This window comes from Hakea prostrata, chromosome 10 (assembly GCF_041222555.1).
Source record: "Hakea prostrata isolate BN-2017 chromosome 10, UWA_Hpros_2, whole genome shotgun sequence".
NCBI classification, from domain to species: Eukaryota; Viridiplantae; Streptophyta; class Magnoliopsida; order Proteales; family Proteaceae; genus Hakea; species Hakea prostrata.
This window is the reverse complement of record NC_142609.1, coordinates 38,139,586-38,158,327: the sequence shown is the minus strand read 5'-3', so window position 1 is coordinate 38,158,327 and position 18,742 is coordinate 38,139,586. Positions and strand designations below refer to the sequence as shown.

Below are 18,742 nucleotides of genomic sequence, written 5' to 3'. Positions count from 1 at the left end.
TCAGAGGTAGGACTCTGGACTCAGTGGATCCTCCTCTTAATGTGTTAGTAAGTAAAGAAGTTGGGAACTTCTATCATGATGAAGATCAACTCTAAATAATATGAATTTTGTTGGGGTGTTGTGTAATAATGCACAACACCTGCAAACTGTCCATTTCACTAAATTGTGTTTTCACACTTTTTAGAAATGGACAGTTGAAATCAAAATCTTGACAGTTTGCAGCACCAAAATTGAGCCCAAATAATAGGGGTGAAATAGGGTTTAGGTTTCGTTGGATTCCTTTTTTGCAAACCCTAACCTAACCTGTTATCCTTAAAAGACCCAGTTCAGGCCAATCTTTTAGGTATAGCTAGTTTAGGTGAATCTTTATGGGCTTTAGATGTTGGACTTGATTCACCCCATGTTTGATGCTAATTAGTTTGTTTTAATTTTTGTCTTTCTATGCAGTAGAAGAACAAAGGAGAACTCATGTGCCTTATTCTATTTAGATAATTCCATAGTAATTCACAAATAAAGGGGAAAGTAGGGAGGAAGAGTTGAGAAAAATAATAAAACTATGCCTAAGATTACGGAATGGGATACTGAACTAGGAAGGGTAGAGAATCGTGGTTCTTTCACATTTTTTTCAACATTTGTTTTTGTTCAATTTTATTATTTATTTATTTATTTATTTATTATTATTATTTTTTTTAAAGGTAAACTTCTTAAATGTGTGATAAAGAAATGTAAAAAAATACAATTATAGTAGAGAATTAGGTTGATGTGACTGGTCACGTTACACTTGAGGTCTCAACTTGACCCAACCAAGGTTTTAGTGCACAATATCAAAAAAAAGAATTTACATAGAGATTGATATGGTAAATTATCTTTCCTCAAGAAAATGAATTTTTGGACATTAATTATCTTTTGTGCATCCCTTGCAATCGATACAAAATCAGTGAGAAGATGGTTTTGTAGTGCTCATGTTGTTAACGTGTCGAATGCTACAACGCACAAATCTCAGCTTTCTCCATCATGGATACACTTGAGATTGCTGGAGAAGGCTCCATGAGTTGCTCTTCTCAGCATTCTCTCTCATTCGAGTTGGAAAGTGGAAACAATGGAGAGAAGAGCAAGAATTTAACAACTATTCTTGAAAGTGAATCAAGGGACGCAATCAATATATCTCCCCAAAAGATTCAAAGATCGAAGCAATGTCGGTGATGCTGCTTCAACATCGAACCTTTATTCATGGCTTCAATAACTTCTCTACTGCATCTCCATTTCAGAGGCAAGGGAGACCACATCTTAACTGCTCTTTGCGAACAGAAGCTCGTCCCTCTAGAACCCAAGTATTGATATCGCCTTTTCCTCTCTGTTTCTTAATTACTTGAACTTCGCCTCTTTGCTTACCTGTTTGCCAACCGTATTTACAGCCTCATTTGGTATTTCTTATTACGCTTCATCACGATGTCTCTGGCTATTGTCCCTTTAGCTATTATTGACGGAAGTACCTTTTCAAGGATCAAACAGATGTTGGATTTCTAACTTTAAGTTGGGAAAGGAATCTTGGACTATACTTTACAGCATTTACCTCAGTTGTGAAGCTTAATATTGATTGGAACAGAATGGATTGAGTAAGAGCTCAAATTAAGTCTATTGTGAGTCTGTAATTAAAAGGATAGAAGATTAAGAGTTCTCTATTGTGAACCTGAAACTAACAGGAAAGCAGCCTAGACACGCTCTATATTTCTTGTGATATCATTAACTCAGGGTTAGAACCTTTTTTTTCAAGCGTATTTGCATCCTTCACTGCTGGGTCTGGCTTGTGTTAGGTAGATATCCCGAGCTCAATGAGCTCATGCACTGATTTAGTGTAGCACTGTGGAAGAATGAGAACTGCATAAAGGTTTTGTGGGCAAAGTATCAGCTTTTCTTGTACTTGACTAGTAAGAGCCTGAAGGTAGAATTTCAAGTCACTGAAGATTGATCATGGGTGTTGGCTGTAACCTACACGCACTGGGCCATAGTATGCTTAAAGAGTGGTGACGAAGACCATAAATACTAGCATGTCACAAGGAAGTGCTAACTGTATTACAGACCCTCCTTTTCACCCCCTCAAAGAGGTCCACTGTGGAATGCTTTGGTATTTAAATAGGTTCCATGCTTTATTTAACGTAATATATTCCTTGAACTCATGATGGTAATAGTACTTTTGGTGTTAGAATTTGCCTTAATTATTGGATCTGTTGTGTTAAACCTTGAATTAATTTGCAGTATGGTTTTTATGTTCTTCTAGAGGATAATGGAGAGCATTTCAGTAAGCGGTGAAGTGGGTGGTGCTGGTGGTGCATCTTCATATAATGCTTTGAAGAAGCTGGACCAATTATGGTCTAATATTTGCTCTTCACCAACAGGTTGACCTTTTCACCAATTTTGCATCCAATTTTCATTTTGATATTGGAATACGTGTGTTTTAGTAATTGCTAATTGAATACTAATGTGGAATATGTTTGTTTTAGTAATTACTAATTGAATACTAATGTAAAATCTATATTTCAATGAACTCATCTGGATTCATCTTTTGCAGTTCTGCAAGAACAACGAGAAGTGGTTTCCTGTGTTCCTGGTTTGTTCAGCCATTCTGAACTGGCTGATAGAGCAATAGATACATTTGATGTACTAATTTGTGGTGGTACTTTGGGCATATTCCTTGCTACGGCATTGAGCTTAAGAGGCCTTCGAGTAGGCATAATTGAACGGAATCTGCTAAAGGGGGTATACTGTGATAATTCATTCTAGGAAAACTCCATTGATGCTCAATTTACCAATTGTATTGGGGGTATGGTACAAGTTTGCATTAATGCCTTAATACCAATTATCAGAGAGAACAAGAGTGGAATATCTCGAGGAAAGAGCTCATGGAACTTGTTGAGGTTGGCATTCTAACTGAAGATGATGTTGAACAAGTAACAGCAGTGAAATTTAATCCTGTAAGCTTCAGAAATTTATATATTATTTTAGATTTTCGGTGAGAGAAGGCTTGTGAGATTTTTCTGACATGTTGCACATATGCTAACTGGTTTCTATAATCCAGAAGTAAAATAAGCATTTGAGGTTCCGTACTTCATTTCTCCTGAAAAAATTGAAAGTGTCTTTACTGTTTCGTTTATGGCATACACTCTAGGATATGACCAAGTTTAGCCTTCTGATTCATCATCAACTTCTCTTATACTGTTCAGTTGTTGCACCCAGAGAAACTACTGTAATGATTTTTTTTTACAGATGGTTCTACAGAATAGATGTGGATTCGAGGGAAAGGGTGACATTTGGGTTGAGGACATTCTTAACCTTGGAGTTTTGTAAGTCAGCTTTCTGTTCCATTTTAAGGTGCTGCAGAAAAAAAGATAAGAGGGTTGATGTTGAATTGTGCCTCAAATCCCGTGCCCCCCCCCCCCCCTTTATTTTTTCTCTACCTTAAATCTTTTTTTTCTTGGCCTCTTGTCCATGCATCTGGTATTAAGTTATGTTCTTATTTATTGCGTGATTGTTTTAGGTACCTGGTTCAATCATGGGGGGGGGGGGGGGGGGGGGGGGGGGGGGTTGGGGGGGGGGTTCCGGTTTATGGGTGGGTGGTGGGGGTGCATCCGGGGTCTAGCATTAAAGCTAGGAAAATTTTAAGGACTGTGCCCCAGATGCGGTGCGTGTTGGGCGTTAAGAAGAATCATATAGATAAACCAGAAGGAGGATGCTAAGATGGATGGTGGCAAACTAGGATGGATAGATAATAACGATCAATTAGAGTGGTCCGGGGTGCCCATGGGCTTAGAGAAAGTCTGGGGGCAGGGGCACGCACGGAGATTAATGTTGCTGGAGAGTGATATAACCATATTGAAGGATCTTGTGAGTAGGGGTAGACCTAAGATAACCTTGGAGGTGGCGAGAAAGGATATCTAAAGCTTAGGCCTTGTCAACCATGCATCTTGAGTCCCCCATTTAGTTGGGAAAATGCTTATTGTTGTTGTGGTTGTTGTTGTCTTAATTATTGCACAGGGAACTAATTGTTTTAATCTTTTTGGACAACAGAAATCCATGGCACCAGATTCTTGTTCTTGTTGGATCTAGTGGAATTTATCATTGTTTCAAATATAATTGTTATAGTTTTACTTATTTTTCCACCTTCTATCCTACTTTTATTTCTCAAACCTATATGCACCAAATTCAGCAGTCAAGTGGAAAGAAAAGAAAAAGCAATTTTGAGAGATGGGCATTTGTGCTGATTTTTCTTTGAGAATGAAATTTTTGGGGTGCCTTTGTCCCTTCCCATTTTTCTGTTGATGCCTTCTGAGTTCCTATATCCGTAGAACTAGTCCATCTACAATTTCAGTCTGAAGTTCTTGTTACTGAGGCTTAACATTTTCCTGGTTTCTCTTACATGCATTTAGTTCTGGCATGATGTTTCCTCGCAAGGGACACTGATATGATATGCGGTTGGGTTTTAATCCTCAAAAAACATGATTCACAGTACTGAGTTTCCAATTTGGATTAGATTACTGATAAGACTGGGAAACATGGATTGGCTAAGTAACTTCTGGAGCAAAACAAGACAAATTGTCAATAAATAGGATTTGTTTTTGGCCCTGAAACTAGTACCTTTATGCGAGATGATAGACACTAGATTGATGCCTTATGGTGTTTTCCCACTTACTATATAGATAAGAGGATGTTATTCCTAGTTTTAGGGTTTTGTCTTTTGGGGAATGCATACATAAACTCCAAGATTAAATGATTAGTAGAATTTCTCTAATGTGGACAAATGGGACTAATCATATTGAGAAGCATAACCAGAAGGTTGAGGGAGGGTGAGGACAAGCAGTACATAAAATACATAAGATCTACATAGCTAGAGCAGAATATATAGCCCTTTTTTGTTTTCTTTGCCTATTATTTCAATTCTTTATGCATCTTGCTTCTTTGTTCGAAATGTTTTTACTGACATACGAACCACATGGCCTATACACCAATGGCTACTTATTTTCTTGAAATCTTTACAACAAACTGCCATGTCCAGCAAATTGTGGTGCAACTGGGGATTTTTGATTCAGTGGCTACTGGCTACTGCAATGAGTTTGTGGAAGACCACCAATATAGTGGGTTTTTTCTTAGTTGTCCAAAAAAAAAAAAAGTTTTCCTTCAAGAGTATCCAAAACATTATAGGCAGTGAAGCTGCCACCTTGCCTTTTATGTGATATATACCTTTTAATAACTTTCCTCTGAAAGAAATGTTTCAATTCCTTTCTGATGTCCTTTCCATTGAGGATTTAACATTTTCAGTGGCAATTTCTCTGTATTATCTATCTGTCTGTCTAGGCCATTGAAGTTGATAGAGCTTATGAAGACACGTTTTACTTCCCTCGGTGGAGTCATATTTGAGGGCTATAGTGTTTCAAGCATATCCATATACGAAGATACAGCGGTGCGTTAATGACTATTCTTTGTTGTCATGCAGTTTTACTTCTGGATCATTTCCCCCCCCCCCCCAAAAAAAAAAAATCATAGAATCAACTTAGGTGGAATGCCATATCTTTCCTCAATGTATTTAGCAAACAGAAATTCAGATATACATGTTTGAAAAAAGTTCGACAGAACCAAAATTTGCCAAATGTCAAGATATTCAGGGATTTCTTCCTTTGGCATGAAATCACCTCTTGAATTTCGGCATTGGGTGGACAATTTTGTGCAGATCCTAGTATCCAACCCAAGAGTTTCCATCTACTTAGAAAGAGATACTAAACGGCCTTAATTGTAGGAGTAAGGTCCATGTAAATGATTCATAAATCAGCAGAATTTAAATCTCCATCTGCGACCAATGTTTTATCTGGATACATCATAGATGGGACCCATTGAATGGTTTGTTGGAAACCAACAATAGTGTGAATTTTCTTAGGTTTAAAAATTTTCAGAAAAATATTTGCAGCCCTTATAAGATATAATATTGCCATCAGTCCTTACTAGAATAATATGGGTAGTGTTGGCTGGTTTTGGCTAATCACAACAAATAAGGAACTTTGAAGATTAATCTGGTGCAGCCAGGCAACTTTCTTGAAACTTTTGTCCGTCTTGGCCTTAAATTGTTCTGATGCATGGTCTGTCAGGCAGCTAACAATTGCAAGCATGAGAGTTTGTTTTACCATATATGTTTTTTTTTTGGTACAAAGGCGCTTTTTATTTATAGGGATAGGGATATTACATATGCCGCCAATAGGAGTTGAACCCATGACCTCTCCACTGAGAAGCAGGTTCCTAACCATCCTACTACTCCTCCATTGGCAGTTTTACCATATTTTGAATACAGAGAAACTTTAATCACCAAAATGCAATCTCATCTAGAATCCCATTTTATTGACATCAATAGCTTTAATGGAGTAAATAGTTGTAAATAATTGATGTGGCCTTACTAGAACAGGAAGGGGAGTTCCATTGGGGGGGGGGGGGTTAGAAGAAGAAGAAGACGACCACAAAATTTTTGCATTTTCTTCTGTTGATAATTTGGTGGACTTTTGTGGGAGGAATTGAAGGAGTTTGATTTGGTTTGTTTAATCTCCTTTTCTTGTTGAGTCTGTTGCTGTGTTGATTACCTATCATCAGAGCCCAAATTTCTGCTAGCCACATGGCAATTCTTTTGGTCTTAAATATGTGGGCCATTACAGTTTTCCATATTTTCATCTAGCAGCCAGATAACCTTTAATACAGCTCTAATTTACCACTAGGAGATATTAAGATCTTCAGAACTCAAGTTTTTAGTTTTGATTCAACCAGTGAAAAGACAAGGAAAACTTAAATCAAAGATCATCCAACAATTGATATGGGACTTCAAATTTGGCAGTTGACTAATCTGCAGTGTCTGCAAACATCTGATGCTTGGTTCCCAAAAACCTAACCTTCATGTTGCCCAAAAGTTATGAACCATCATGAGATCCTTCTTTTGGTCACCCATCAAGTAGAGTTTTATCCATGCTTTACCCTTCATTAACAACCAATCTGTTTTAGTTAGTTATAATTTGGCTAGTTTAGTTCTGTAACTTATAGCTCTTATGCTTCTCAGGTTTTGCAATTTATGGAGGGAAACATTTTAAGATCAGATCTCGTTATTGATGCAATGGGAAATTTCTCACCCGTTGTTAAACAGGTCAGGTTTGAATCTCATGCCAACATTGATGTCTCTGTACTCTGAAATGTAAGTCCACACACAAACATACACACAGCACAAAGTTGAAATACTATTGGTCATGAATGCGTCTGTGCATACACTCATGAGCATGCATATAGAAGTTCTGGATCTTGTTATCTAGCCATTCAGCATGTATAAGCAGGCAGATCATTTTTTTATCGGTGGGGAAAAGACATCTTCATGGCTGTGTAGATGAATGGTACTGGTAGAGCCCTAGGTCCCACTGGTCACTTGTCAAGATTCAGCCAAAACAAGCTAACCAAGTTTCAAAGAAGGGTTTAGAAAAGTCATGGAAATTAAATTGTTCACAATGTTGCTCAAGTCATCTGTGGCTTTAACCGAAGAATTTGCCTTTTGGATGTCATTTTTCTCTAAGTTATTAAATAATACAAAAACTTGATTGGTAATAATGGAAATTTCACACATCTGATACAGAGATGGTTTATTTTTTTCAATTTCCTGTGCGTATATTACTTACCACATTGAGGTTAAAATGCTAAAGCCTCAAAGCACTAGATAACTTGCAATGGTTAGATGCCCCTTCAAATGACTGGAGTTTCATTCAAATGTCTTTTGTGGTTGCTTATGTTATGCACTCAAACCTCTTCTGGCAAGCCTCTGTTGGTATTGTATTGGATGGCCTTTTTGCTTTGCTTTAATGGAAATGATGGGAAAACTTATTTGGTCCAAATTATATGATGACTGGCTCAGTTTGTAAAAATGTGATTGGTGAAATGGATTTTAGAAATGATTAATATTACATATGAAGTATTTTGATATGGGGACTTGCTTTTGCACAGTGGCTGTTTCTAAACTTGAACATGTGACCACTTGGACAGTCTAGTAGCCTTCATTGTCAAAATTAAAAGTTTATTGTTAGATCTTAACTTGAAAAAGGTCAGTTAATCTCATTACAATGAAAAGTTGTCACTCGATTACCTCCAAATCGTTGCAAGACCTTTTAGCATATTTCTATGACCTCAAATGGAAATAAATAAAAAATTTCAATATCGTCAATACTACTAATTCCTTTTGTAGGCTGCTCTTCTTTTTCCTAACAATTATTGTGCTTTATTAGAAAAGTTAGCAATATTGAAAGTCTGAAGCTTGCTCTAGCATTACTAAAAAATGTTTACTCAGTATGTGAGGCTCCTACCTCTGCGGAGTCTGGGGAGGGTTGTATGTGAGTAATCCTACCTCTGTTTCGTGGAAAGGTTGATTCCTGACTTGTACCCACGACCACTAGTTGCAATGGAGGAACCTTACAACTTTGGCGAGGCCCACCCTCTTCCAGCTGTACTTTTTTAAAGTTAACATAATCACTATTATATGCAATGTAGTAGTTGGACTCCTTCACAAATGAACTCCATTACAAGTGGTTTGAACTATCAAACTCTTCAATCGGAGAACTTACTGACCCAAGTTCCTTAATTTAAATAAATGAAAGTGTGGACCACTTCCTAGTCCACTCAATGTTAAAGAAACGAAGCATGAAAATTAAATTCCATAATAGTGGGTGTTCACCATCTTGCTTGTCCCTATGTCCAATATCAATTTTGGTTTTCCGGTCCCCCCAAATAGCAATTTTGTAACTTTTAGACATGTAATTCATTTGACAGATCAGATCAGGAAGGAAGCCAGATGGTGTTTGCCTTGTTGTTGGTTCTTGTTCTCGTGGTTTTAGGGAGAATTTTACAAGTGATGTCATTTTTAGTAGTTCGTCAGTGAAAGAGATTGGAGATTCAAATGCACATTATTTTTGGGAGGTAACTGGAATTCACTGTTGATCTTTGATGAACTTAAATTATTATTTACAAATGGATCTTAACTTTGTGATTTCACAGGCATTTCCTGCTGGCTCTGGTCCTATGGATCGAACAACCTATATGTTTACTTATCTTGATCCCCAGCCAGGATGCCCAAAGTTGGAAGATCTATTAGAAGACTACTGGGATCTAATGCCAGGTTATCAGGTTGCTGAATTCAACCATATTGGTTAAAATCAACTTTCCAGTGGTTTTTAATATAGTACTGGCTCTTATGCCTTTTGTGGTACTATCATTATAATTCTAACTCTTATATGAACGGGAATTTAGAAATCTATGTATCATCTGTTAATTCAGTTCGTAACCATTGTCTTCAGACCCTGATCTTTTAATGTTGTGTAGGGGGTCTCACTTGACGATTTGGAGATACGGAGAGTTCTCTTTGGCATTTTCCCTACATACTGTGACAGGTGAGAGTTGCAACTGTTAACAAAAATGCAATTTTCTGTCATGTTCAAGACAAGGAGTAACGTTTAGTGTACATCCTTTAATGGTGCTTCTGTTGTGTTTGCATATCCAAACAGTTTGTCTCCTTCTAGCAGCCTGTTGATACACACCTTATCTTTAATATTGAAATTCTGTATCATCTCTTCCAACTGCATTTTTATCCAACAAAAGAAATACAAGTCTTCGCCTGATTGGTGGGAATTACAGTTTCTATAGAACTTGATGGTTCCTCATTTGCATAGAAATTTGTATCTGTAATTTTTGTCTAAATTACCTCGATTTGTTAACTAATAGTCTTATATACTAAGGATTCTGAACTCCAATGATCCAAACACGGTAAAGATTCCTGAAGTTGCATGCACTCTAATAATTCTTTCTGGCAACATGAATAGTCTACTACATTTCTATTTTGATAGAGTACGGTCATCAGTTGGTTTCGGGCGGACTGACTGGGGGTTTTTTTTTTTTTTTTTTATTTTTATTTTTTTTTTAAAAAAGATGTTTGGGGGGTTTTTTGATGGGTTTTTTTTTTTTAATTACCGTTTGTTTTTTAAAGTTTTTTTTTAGGGGTTTTGACCCCAAAGCCCAAACATGGGAAAGATTCCTGAGGTTGTCCCCCTAATATTTTTTTTTGGCAAATGGATTTTCTCTTTTTTTTTTTTGTAGGGGACGGTCATCGTTTGTTTCGAGCTGGTGGAATCTGAAACACTTGAGGGCTTCCTCTAGGCAGCTGATGGTTGCAGATCCCACATTTTGCATGAAATGACTGGAGCTACACTTAGACCTATAATTTGTAACTGGACTCTCTGATATGAAACAAGGTTGACTATGCTGTCCTTTTTACCAGGCTTCCTCAGTTTTGACCACTACTTAAATTTTGTATTGAAGGAATTAGAAGAGCTAGAGGCAAACCTAAGATAACCTTAAGAGAAGTGGTGAGAAAGGATATGCATAGATTGGGCCTTGTATCTAGCATGGCCTTAGACAGAGCTGATTGGAAGCAAGAATTCATTTAGCTGCTGACCCTATTTAGTCGGAACAAGGCTTGTTGTTGTTGTATTGAGAGGTAATTTTAAGAATGAAAAGGGCAAACCTACTGCTGAAGGGTTGCACACAAGCAGAGTTTTTTCTTATGCAACCTTGCCCCAACAATTTTGCTGAGAGGATGATTCGGTACCTTGATATCAAGCTACAACCACCAACCATTACGCCAAGGCCTGCCCCTTTAGGCAAGAATCGATCTAGAATAATTTCGGCAATTTCTGTATTTTTGCTATCATTCTGAATCCTTAGTTCTTTTTTGCTGATTTTTTATTAATTTCTTGTGATTTTTTTGTGTTGCTTTTGTATGTATAGTTGAGTGTAGAATATATTGATGTTAAATACCAAGGCTACTCAAGGTATTGCTGTTCAATGTGTGATATTGCCATTGATGCTTTATCCAGTTATCATCTTCTATTTCTTCATCTTTGGTTTCGCCATTTGTGAATTAAATTAAAATGACACTTTCCATACGTCTTATGTGCCATTTTCAAGATATTGTGCCGACTACATTTACCGACTCTGACATGTCTCTCTTTTAATGGGGGTGGATCAATGTCTTTTTCAGTCCATTGCCGGCTTCTTTTAATCGTATTCTACAGGTGAAGTATATTACACACTTTTTAAGGTCTCAGAGATATGGAACTATGTAAAGAATGCATTGAGAATGTTAAGTCATTTCTGCAGTTTGGTGATGCTAGTGGCATACAATCACCAGTTTCATTTGGTGGTTTTGGGAGCTTGACTCGGCACCTTGGCAGACTCTCAGCTGGTATATTCTGTTGATATCCATTGGCAGTCTTTAATGGCAAATTTTTTTCACCAAAGAAGCTCACCAATATTCCTTCAAATATTATGACATTTTATCCAGAAAATTCTGTGAACTTTTTTCTGACTTCTGGACATACTGTTTTTCCTACCTTTTTTTTTTTTTATTTTATGTTTTAGGGATTTCTAGCTATAGTAGAAATCACAAATTTGAGGCTATGGCAGAACTTGTGGCTATTTGGGCAATGCATTTGTCACCATGTGTGGGGTGACAATTTCTGCAGTAATTTGCATGCATGAGCTTGTCTTGATTATTGTTGTGGGTGTGTGTTTGGTATCATGGATGAAATTTGACTAATATTTATTTATTTCTTTGTGGATTAAGGGATATATGAAGCAGTCAATAACAATTTTCTAGACTCAGACAGCTTGTCCCTGATGAATCCATATTTGGTGGGTGTCTCCTGGTACATGGGTTGTTAAATTTTTCCTTCCTCTTGTAACTCAAAGGAAATTTGTTGCACGCAGCCCAACTTAAGAGCATCTTGGTTGTTTCAACGAGCAATGTCAGCAAGACAACAGACTAATGTTTCATCAGATTTCATTAATGACCTTCTTTTTGTAAATTTCCAGTGTATGCAGGTAATTTGTGTATTGTGCACAGATCTGGTACAATTACATTGTTCAACTTTTCCCCTTTCTCTACTAATGTTTATTAATTATTTTGAATTTCTATTAAATGCCGCATTTTTCACCAGAGGCTAGGGAACCCAGTACTGCGACCTTTTCTTCAGGTTGGTATTCTGGATTTTTCTATACCCACTCTATGTAACTCTTTGAATTTGGAAGGTACTGCTATCCGTTAATTAAAAGTAGTTCCTGTATGAAACTTTCTGTATTGTGGCAGGATGTAATACAATTTGGGCCTCTTGTAAAGACATTGGGTTTGGTTATGCTAACCAAGCCTCAAATCATTCCATCAATATTCAAGCAGGTATGTTTGGTTGCAAACGTCTGCTGAATGCTTGGTACCAAAAAGTTTCATAATTTTCTTTAGTGGTGACAATAGATAAATAGTTCATAGTCATATTAGGCTTCATCTGTTTTTTCCTTGTTGAGGCAGCACGGCCTTCATGGTATTTGATTCCATAACTATAACGTTGGTATTTTGCTCCTCACAATCAGAACTAGTCCAGTAGCTTTTATTGCCAAAGTTGAATTACCGGAGAATACCAAAATAATCAGTTAACTTGAGCATAGAAAAATGTGTGAAACTGCAAGGCTGACCTACAAATAATATAAGGTAAATAGAGATTGATGAAATTACCAATCTGCTTATGAGAACTTGCAATTGCTTCCCCTTCTTCCGGCTAGTATCAGAATGCTTAGTTAAGGAACATATAGATCAAGTACATGAATGAAGAAAGGTCTGGGTCGGCAATAATGTGTTCATGGAATTGACTTTTGTGTATTCCAATCATTCTCAGATAGTCCCTGCTAGATTTTTTGATGTGGCAAAGTCTAATATAATGAAGGCATGTACTTATAAATTTACAACAATTGTCTTCTAGGTGGGAATTGCAGTGCTTTTGGACTGGTCTGGACATTTTTTCATGCTGGGTTACTACACATTTCTCTCGATCTTCATAGACCCTATTATAAGGTAACTACCGTCTAGTAATGCGCACACACACACACAAATTGAGAGCACAGCATCTGGATGCTTATTTTCCGCTGTAAAATGGATCCATCTCCATTCATCACCAACAAATGCAGAATGGAAATGGCTTCACTTTAAGGTTCGGTAATTTGGTCATTTTGAAAAACAGGGGAGATGTAGAAGTTCACCTTCTTAGGAGAATCAAGAGATGTAGCTTTTTGAAGGGCAGTTTGAGTAAATTAAATATAAGTACGAGGGAGTGTTAGCAAATTTCCCTCATTTTAATGAATCCAAGTTGATCTCTCAAACTCCCCCCCCCCCCCCCCTTTTGCTCTTCCCTCTCTGTTTTCTCTCTCTACTTATCAATAAATTCAATATGACTAGAGGTGAGTGCAGTATGAAGCATCACCTTTTGATGTCTCAAGCAGTTGCTCTAGAAATTCAAATTCATTGATGTAAACCCATTGTCACAGCTAATTGCAGCTTCATTAAGCTACTGATGGACTTGCAAGACTTGAAGTGATATATGAAACTAAATTTTCTTTAGTGTATGTTATCTTGGGAGAACATTAGTATCCTAAACTAATTTGGTTTCTTTCTTTCTTTTCCTTTTCTTTTTCTTTTTTTAAATCTGGGGATGATAATTAATTTGTTTCATTTTCACCTGATCTTTACCAACTTTCTTATCTGCAAGGTCACGGATCAATGCATTTCCAGACAAGAGGAAGTTCATATGGAAGAGGCGTCTTGAGGCCTGGAAGTATGGATCTGGATTGGATTACAAATTGTAGGGTTTGTGGAGAGAGATAAGGTCAACACTTTCATGGATTTTGTAATAATTCTTACAAATGTACTTCTAGCACTATGGTGGCAGCTTCCTATGTAGAGATAATAAATCTAAGAGGTTATGGGTTTGAACTTTTATCCCTACCACACCTTTATTCAGATTCGGATCAAGTCCTGCTTTACAACTATAATAGACAAATCTTACCTCAATTAAATATTGATTAGATGGATATTCACCTTTCAGTTATCCCCTCCCCTCTTTAATCCCATACAGAACATTTAAAGAACTCCGCTGAAATCATGGGGATGGATATAAATCTATTAAGAGTATTGTTATTTGTTGCTATTAACAACTAATTAATAGAGCCTTAAACCCCCAGGTTTGGAGGGGAAATATTCATTTTTTTGGTGGGGAAGCACACGTGATAAGATTGTAATCCTATATAGGATGATTAGGAAGAAAACAACAAAACGAAAAAAACAAAAAAAAAGGAAAGAAAAGCCAAAAAAGAGAGAAAATATGGGTGAGAGCTGATGATGCAATTTTACTGTTTGAGGAGCCCAATCACCACCTTGCACGAATACACCTACTTCACCCTTGATGGCCAAAAACCTTGCACCCTAAATTAATCAGAAATTTTAAGCAGATGGAAACTCAAATTCTTGCTGCTTGCTCTCAAAGATTGCTAAGTAAAGTTCAAATGCAACTACGGGGAGATCTAGCTCTCAACACCATCTGGGCAATGTAGATTTGCAAGCCAAATGCTCATTGCAAAGAGTTTTTGTTCACCTCTAGATGGTATCATCTCTCTAGCTTTCCTTTTCGATCTGCTCCTCGTGTGGGCATGGTCCTCGCCCAAGGTTCACAGGATATGGGAGTCAACTCTGGTGTGTTAAGAAAAACCGAGCAAAAACAAACACACAGACAAGACAAGATTTTACATGGTTCATTCAAAGGTTTCGTCCACGGCCAAACAGATAATAGTGTTTCTATACGAGGAAGAAGAAGATAATGATTAGAGCCTAGCCCAGTCATTTTTCTCTATCACTCAAAACACTTCTCAACTCATATCAAGAAATTATAATCTTATCTATTATGTTTAGGCTTTCAAATGAGTCCAAGTACATTTCACATGTGAAAAATTCCCACAACATAATGCACTTTGTGGATGATATAGACGGTTTGGAGACCACCCTAAATACCTCCAAAACCATCTGCTGTGATCCATCGAGAGCCAGATCCTGCTCAAGCAAGAAAATACAAAAAGGAATATTGATTTTGACCTTATGGGAAAAGAATGACTTTATGGAATACTCTCCGATCCCTAATTCAACCTTGAATATAAAAACCATATATTCTGCAAAAGGGTATTGCAATTAGGGTTGATTTCACATTAAGGTTTTTGGCTGAAAAAGTACAAAATCTTCTACATTGAACTCATGTCTAGATAACTATTCTTTGCCAAAAGTCTAAGACAACTATTCAAAAAAGGGGTCTAGATAATTATTGTTTGCATACATGATAAGTGTAGTGCCTGACATGACTTACATTTTTGTACTTTACTGGAGAGTTTCAGGGACGGAGCCAATGTTTAATATCAAGAGAGGCCAAGACTGATATTTCATACGAAACACAATGAATTTTCTACTCGTTATCTTTATTATAAAAAATTTTAAGAAAGAAATGTGGAAATTTCAAAACAGTTTTCTTTTCTTTTCTTTTCTTTTTTTTTTTTTTTTTTTTTTTTGGGGGGGGGGGGGCGGGGGGGGCGTGTTTGCTCTGCCGGTAGGAGTTTCATAATTGATCTAGCAGAAAAATGCATGTGGGTATAACCGGGCCTCAGCATCTGTAGCAATGGAGACCCCTCGATGGGTATTTGGTTCATTCGGCGTGAATCCTATAGACTCGGTGGAATCTAATCAAACGCGATGTTGGGCTGCTGGAAGAAGAAAATGAAGAGAGTCAATCTTTCGAGATTGATTTTCAATAATATAAGATCAAAAGTTCAAATTTCCTTGTAGCCAAGAGTAGAACTCCGCCGTATATATAAATAATCATAAGAAGTACATCTAGGAATATAATCAATGTGCTAATCCTGTTGAATCCAATTCCAAAATACAAAAAGGAAGAGTCGGGGGTTGAATGAGCATTTGCAAAAAGTTGTCAGGACCGTTCTTTGGGCATGGACCAATGGGCTTACTAAACCTCCAGAATCTTCCATGGGATGAAATTATGAAAACCAGGATCCTTATCATTGAGATTCCTCCCCTTCTCCCCCTCTCATTAGTTCATACAGGATAATATTCAAGAATTAATCATCACAAGAGTTAGTTATACTGAAGTGGAATTCATTCCTAACATGGTAGATTATATATGATTGATTTCTAAAAATGTTGGACATGATTCATACTTCTGCATTTCCATTTCCATTTCCATTTGTGTCTTTCTGTAGAGTCTTCCCTCCCTCAAGTTGCAGTGTTGCACCCATATGGGCACTATTCTATAATCTCTACCAAATAAAAAGGAAAGGGAAAAGAAAAACCTCTCGCGCTTTTGACAAACGTACAGTCAGCCAACCTCAATTCCAATTGGATGTAGACCTCACAGTTAAGGGTGTCAATTTATATCGTATATCATTTATTGGAACCGAAAGTATATCACTTATACTATATTATATTGAATAAATATGATACAGTATCAATATGACATGGTCAAAAAAGAAAATGTGAATTTTTATTTTCATTCACCGAATCAATCCAAAATTCAAGTCAAATTGGAACCACTAACTATTTTATTTATATTGTAGTGACTGCGAATTCCTAAAGGATTCTCAGATTTTCATCTCCATTTGTGTTTCCTTATAAACATAAGAAAATGAAATGGATTTATCCATTCTTTTCAATAAGAAATCCTCTTCTATTTCAACTATAACAAGAAGTAATGTTATAGACAAAATGATACAAATGAACATATCATACTGAAGGACAGAAACGTTTTGTATCAAAAAGTTATAATATGATAATGGTATAACATACTTGTACCATTTGGCTTATGGTATGGTAAGGCAAGAGAATTTATCATCCACATTCTCAGCTTTCCAACTTCCAAACCTTTTTAGCAACCCCAATTCCATATTCCCATGGCAGGATTACATCCCAGACTCCCCATGTTCATCTGGTTCATCCATGATCTGCATAGTATGCTTGGCATTGAAACCCACCCGAGACAGATACTACCCCATTGGAAAGTGAAAACCCCGATGAACTGAGTGTTACCTATTCTTCAACCATTATCTTCTTCTTCTTCTTCTCATTCAGAATGGATTCTGGTGTACAACTAAGCATTTCAGTGGTTACCCACCGAAGTCTTCTCTGTGAAAGAATCGAAAAGGAAACTCAAAGCCCAATTATGACCAATGAATGCATCAATTTCCATATCAAAATCTACAAGGTTCATTTTTTCTTTTTTTGGGTTTGGGGGGTGGAGGGAGGGGGGGGGGGGGGGGAAGTAATCATTCTTGTCTGTGTTGGCCGCCATGATTACAGTCAAGGATATAAGAATAAAATTAAATAACTTATTACGTAAATCTCTCTCTATCCTTCTCCTTCACACACAAACTCTAATCTGCATACATAAAAGGGAATCAAATCCAGGTATGGGGTACAATCCTTGAGAAAAAAGACTAAGACAGCTCTAGCTACTAAGATCCAAATCACATATATGGGTCTTACCTTAAAGACCTTCTGTACAGAATCTCTAACATGTATTAAATGTTTATCCCTATATAATCTGCTTCAGGTCAACCCTGGGTGTTTGAACTCCATAGTCAATACATGGATTGAACTGATGAAGGAAGAGAAGCAGACGAAGGCATTCTGAAACCAGACAAACTAGCAAGCTATCACCTATTGTGAAGTGGGTTTGATCCTGAAGGTATCTTCCGCTTTTCAGATTCCGTATCTTTAGCTTTACCAATGGGGACCTGATTTCCTGTTGAGGGTTGGAAGAGCTGATCTTGAGGAGCTTCAGAGAAAGCAGCTCTGAAACTAACACTCTTCCTAATGGCATCATTCCTTGGAGTCATGAACAGCAAGAGAAAAGCAAGAAGCAGGAATGGACAAACACGACTCAGATTCATTTCTGAACAATGTGTAAGGAAGTAGGGAATTAAGCAGACAAAAAAGGAAGATAGAGAGATGAACAAGGAGCCCAAAAAATAGAGAGAGAAGCAATGTTATGGTAGTGGATGTGCATAAAACCTAGTTATATGTGAAAATTATGAAGTAGAAGTTCTGCTACGCAACCATCTTGGGATTGAGATCCTTGTGTAATTACAAAAATAACCTTCGATTATTGAACAAATTCAACTTTCAAATGATGTGCTACAATGGCTTATGGGGTAACACAAATAAGTATTGAACTGGGTATTAATCTGGGTTCTGGGGAAGTGCCTCCTCCACTAAGTAAAGGTCATTTTCGTCATGTTTTGAAAAATCATATGCCCACCCACTCGATTGGCTTCGTTGAAACTCTTTAATCTTTGAATCAACTCTCACTCATAGACACCCTTTTTCGTGCTTTCCATTTTCTGATTCACCTTTTTCTAGCTTTCTTACTTGGACAAAGTTTTCCTCTGGTTATAATACTAGATGGGCACCACCATAAAATTCCAATCTGGCATGGGGTGATAATGGTGAACGGTCTAAAATGAGACTGGAAGTCTGGAACTATGAAATCAATAGCTAATATATATTTTACAATTTGTAAGAACGTCAAAAGGATCACTTGCCTCGTGTGGGTTGCGCGAGAAAGACCTTTGGTGGTTGAGCTGTGAACCGTCCAGGTTGAAGAATGAAGCTGCGCTTGGCCTTTGGTTTCACTTAGACCAAGTCACGAACACTTGGTCTGCAGAATCTGAGCTACCACTTGTAGAATCATACGCGCTTTTGTCTGTGTAAACCTGAGATTTCCAAGTAGTTACGCAATCTTCATTCCATCTTATT

The 18,742-nt window shown here is 37.2% G+C and overlaps 1 protein-coding gene across 1 annotated transcript; it reads left to right on the top strand.

Moving 5' to 3' along the window:
* The first annotated feature begins 1,061 nt into the window (after positions 1-1,061).
* On the top strand, positions 1,062-14,266 carry LOC149002789 (Lycopene beta/epsilon cyclase protein). Its single transcript, XM_089137254.1, has 18 exons — positions 1,062-1,331; positions 2,279-2,396; positions 2,570-2,757; positions 2,865-2,972; positions 3,277-3,341; positions 5,350-5,455; positions 7,085-7,168; positions 8,830-8,976; positions 9,055-9,183; positions 9,379-9,446; positions 11,093-11,126; positions 11,212-11,296; positions 11,678-11,745; positions 11,821-11,934; positions 12,051-12,086; positions 12,200-12,286; positions 12,864-12,955; positions 13,647-14,266. Exons 1-18 carry the CDS (start codon positions 1,194-1,196, stop codon positions 13,741-13,743), a joined length of 1,764 nt encoding a protein of 587 aa, XP_088993380.1. The 5' UTR covers positions 1,062-1,193; the 3' UTR covers positions 13,744-14,266.
* The last annotated feature ends 4,476 nt before the right edge of the window (positions 14,267-18,742 follow it).

Excerpts from the sequence above, each read along its gene's own strand:
- LOC149002789 (XM_089137254.1), top strand. The coding sequence starts at position 1,194 with ATGTCGGTGATGCTGCTTCAACATCGAACCTTTATTCATGGCTTCAAT. Across the intron at positions 1,332-2,278 it reads CTCGTCCCTCTAGAACCCAA|AGGATAATGGAGAGCATTTC; the intron begins GTATTGATATCG and ends ATGTTCTTCTAG. Across the intron at positions 3,342-5,349 it reads ATTCTTAACCTTGGAGTTTT|GCCATTGAAGTTGATAGAGC; the intron begins GTAAGTCAGCTT and ends CTGTCTGTCTAG.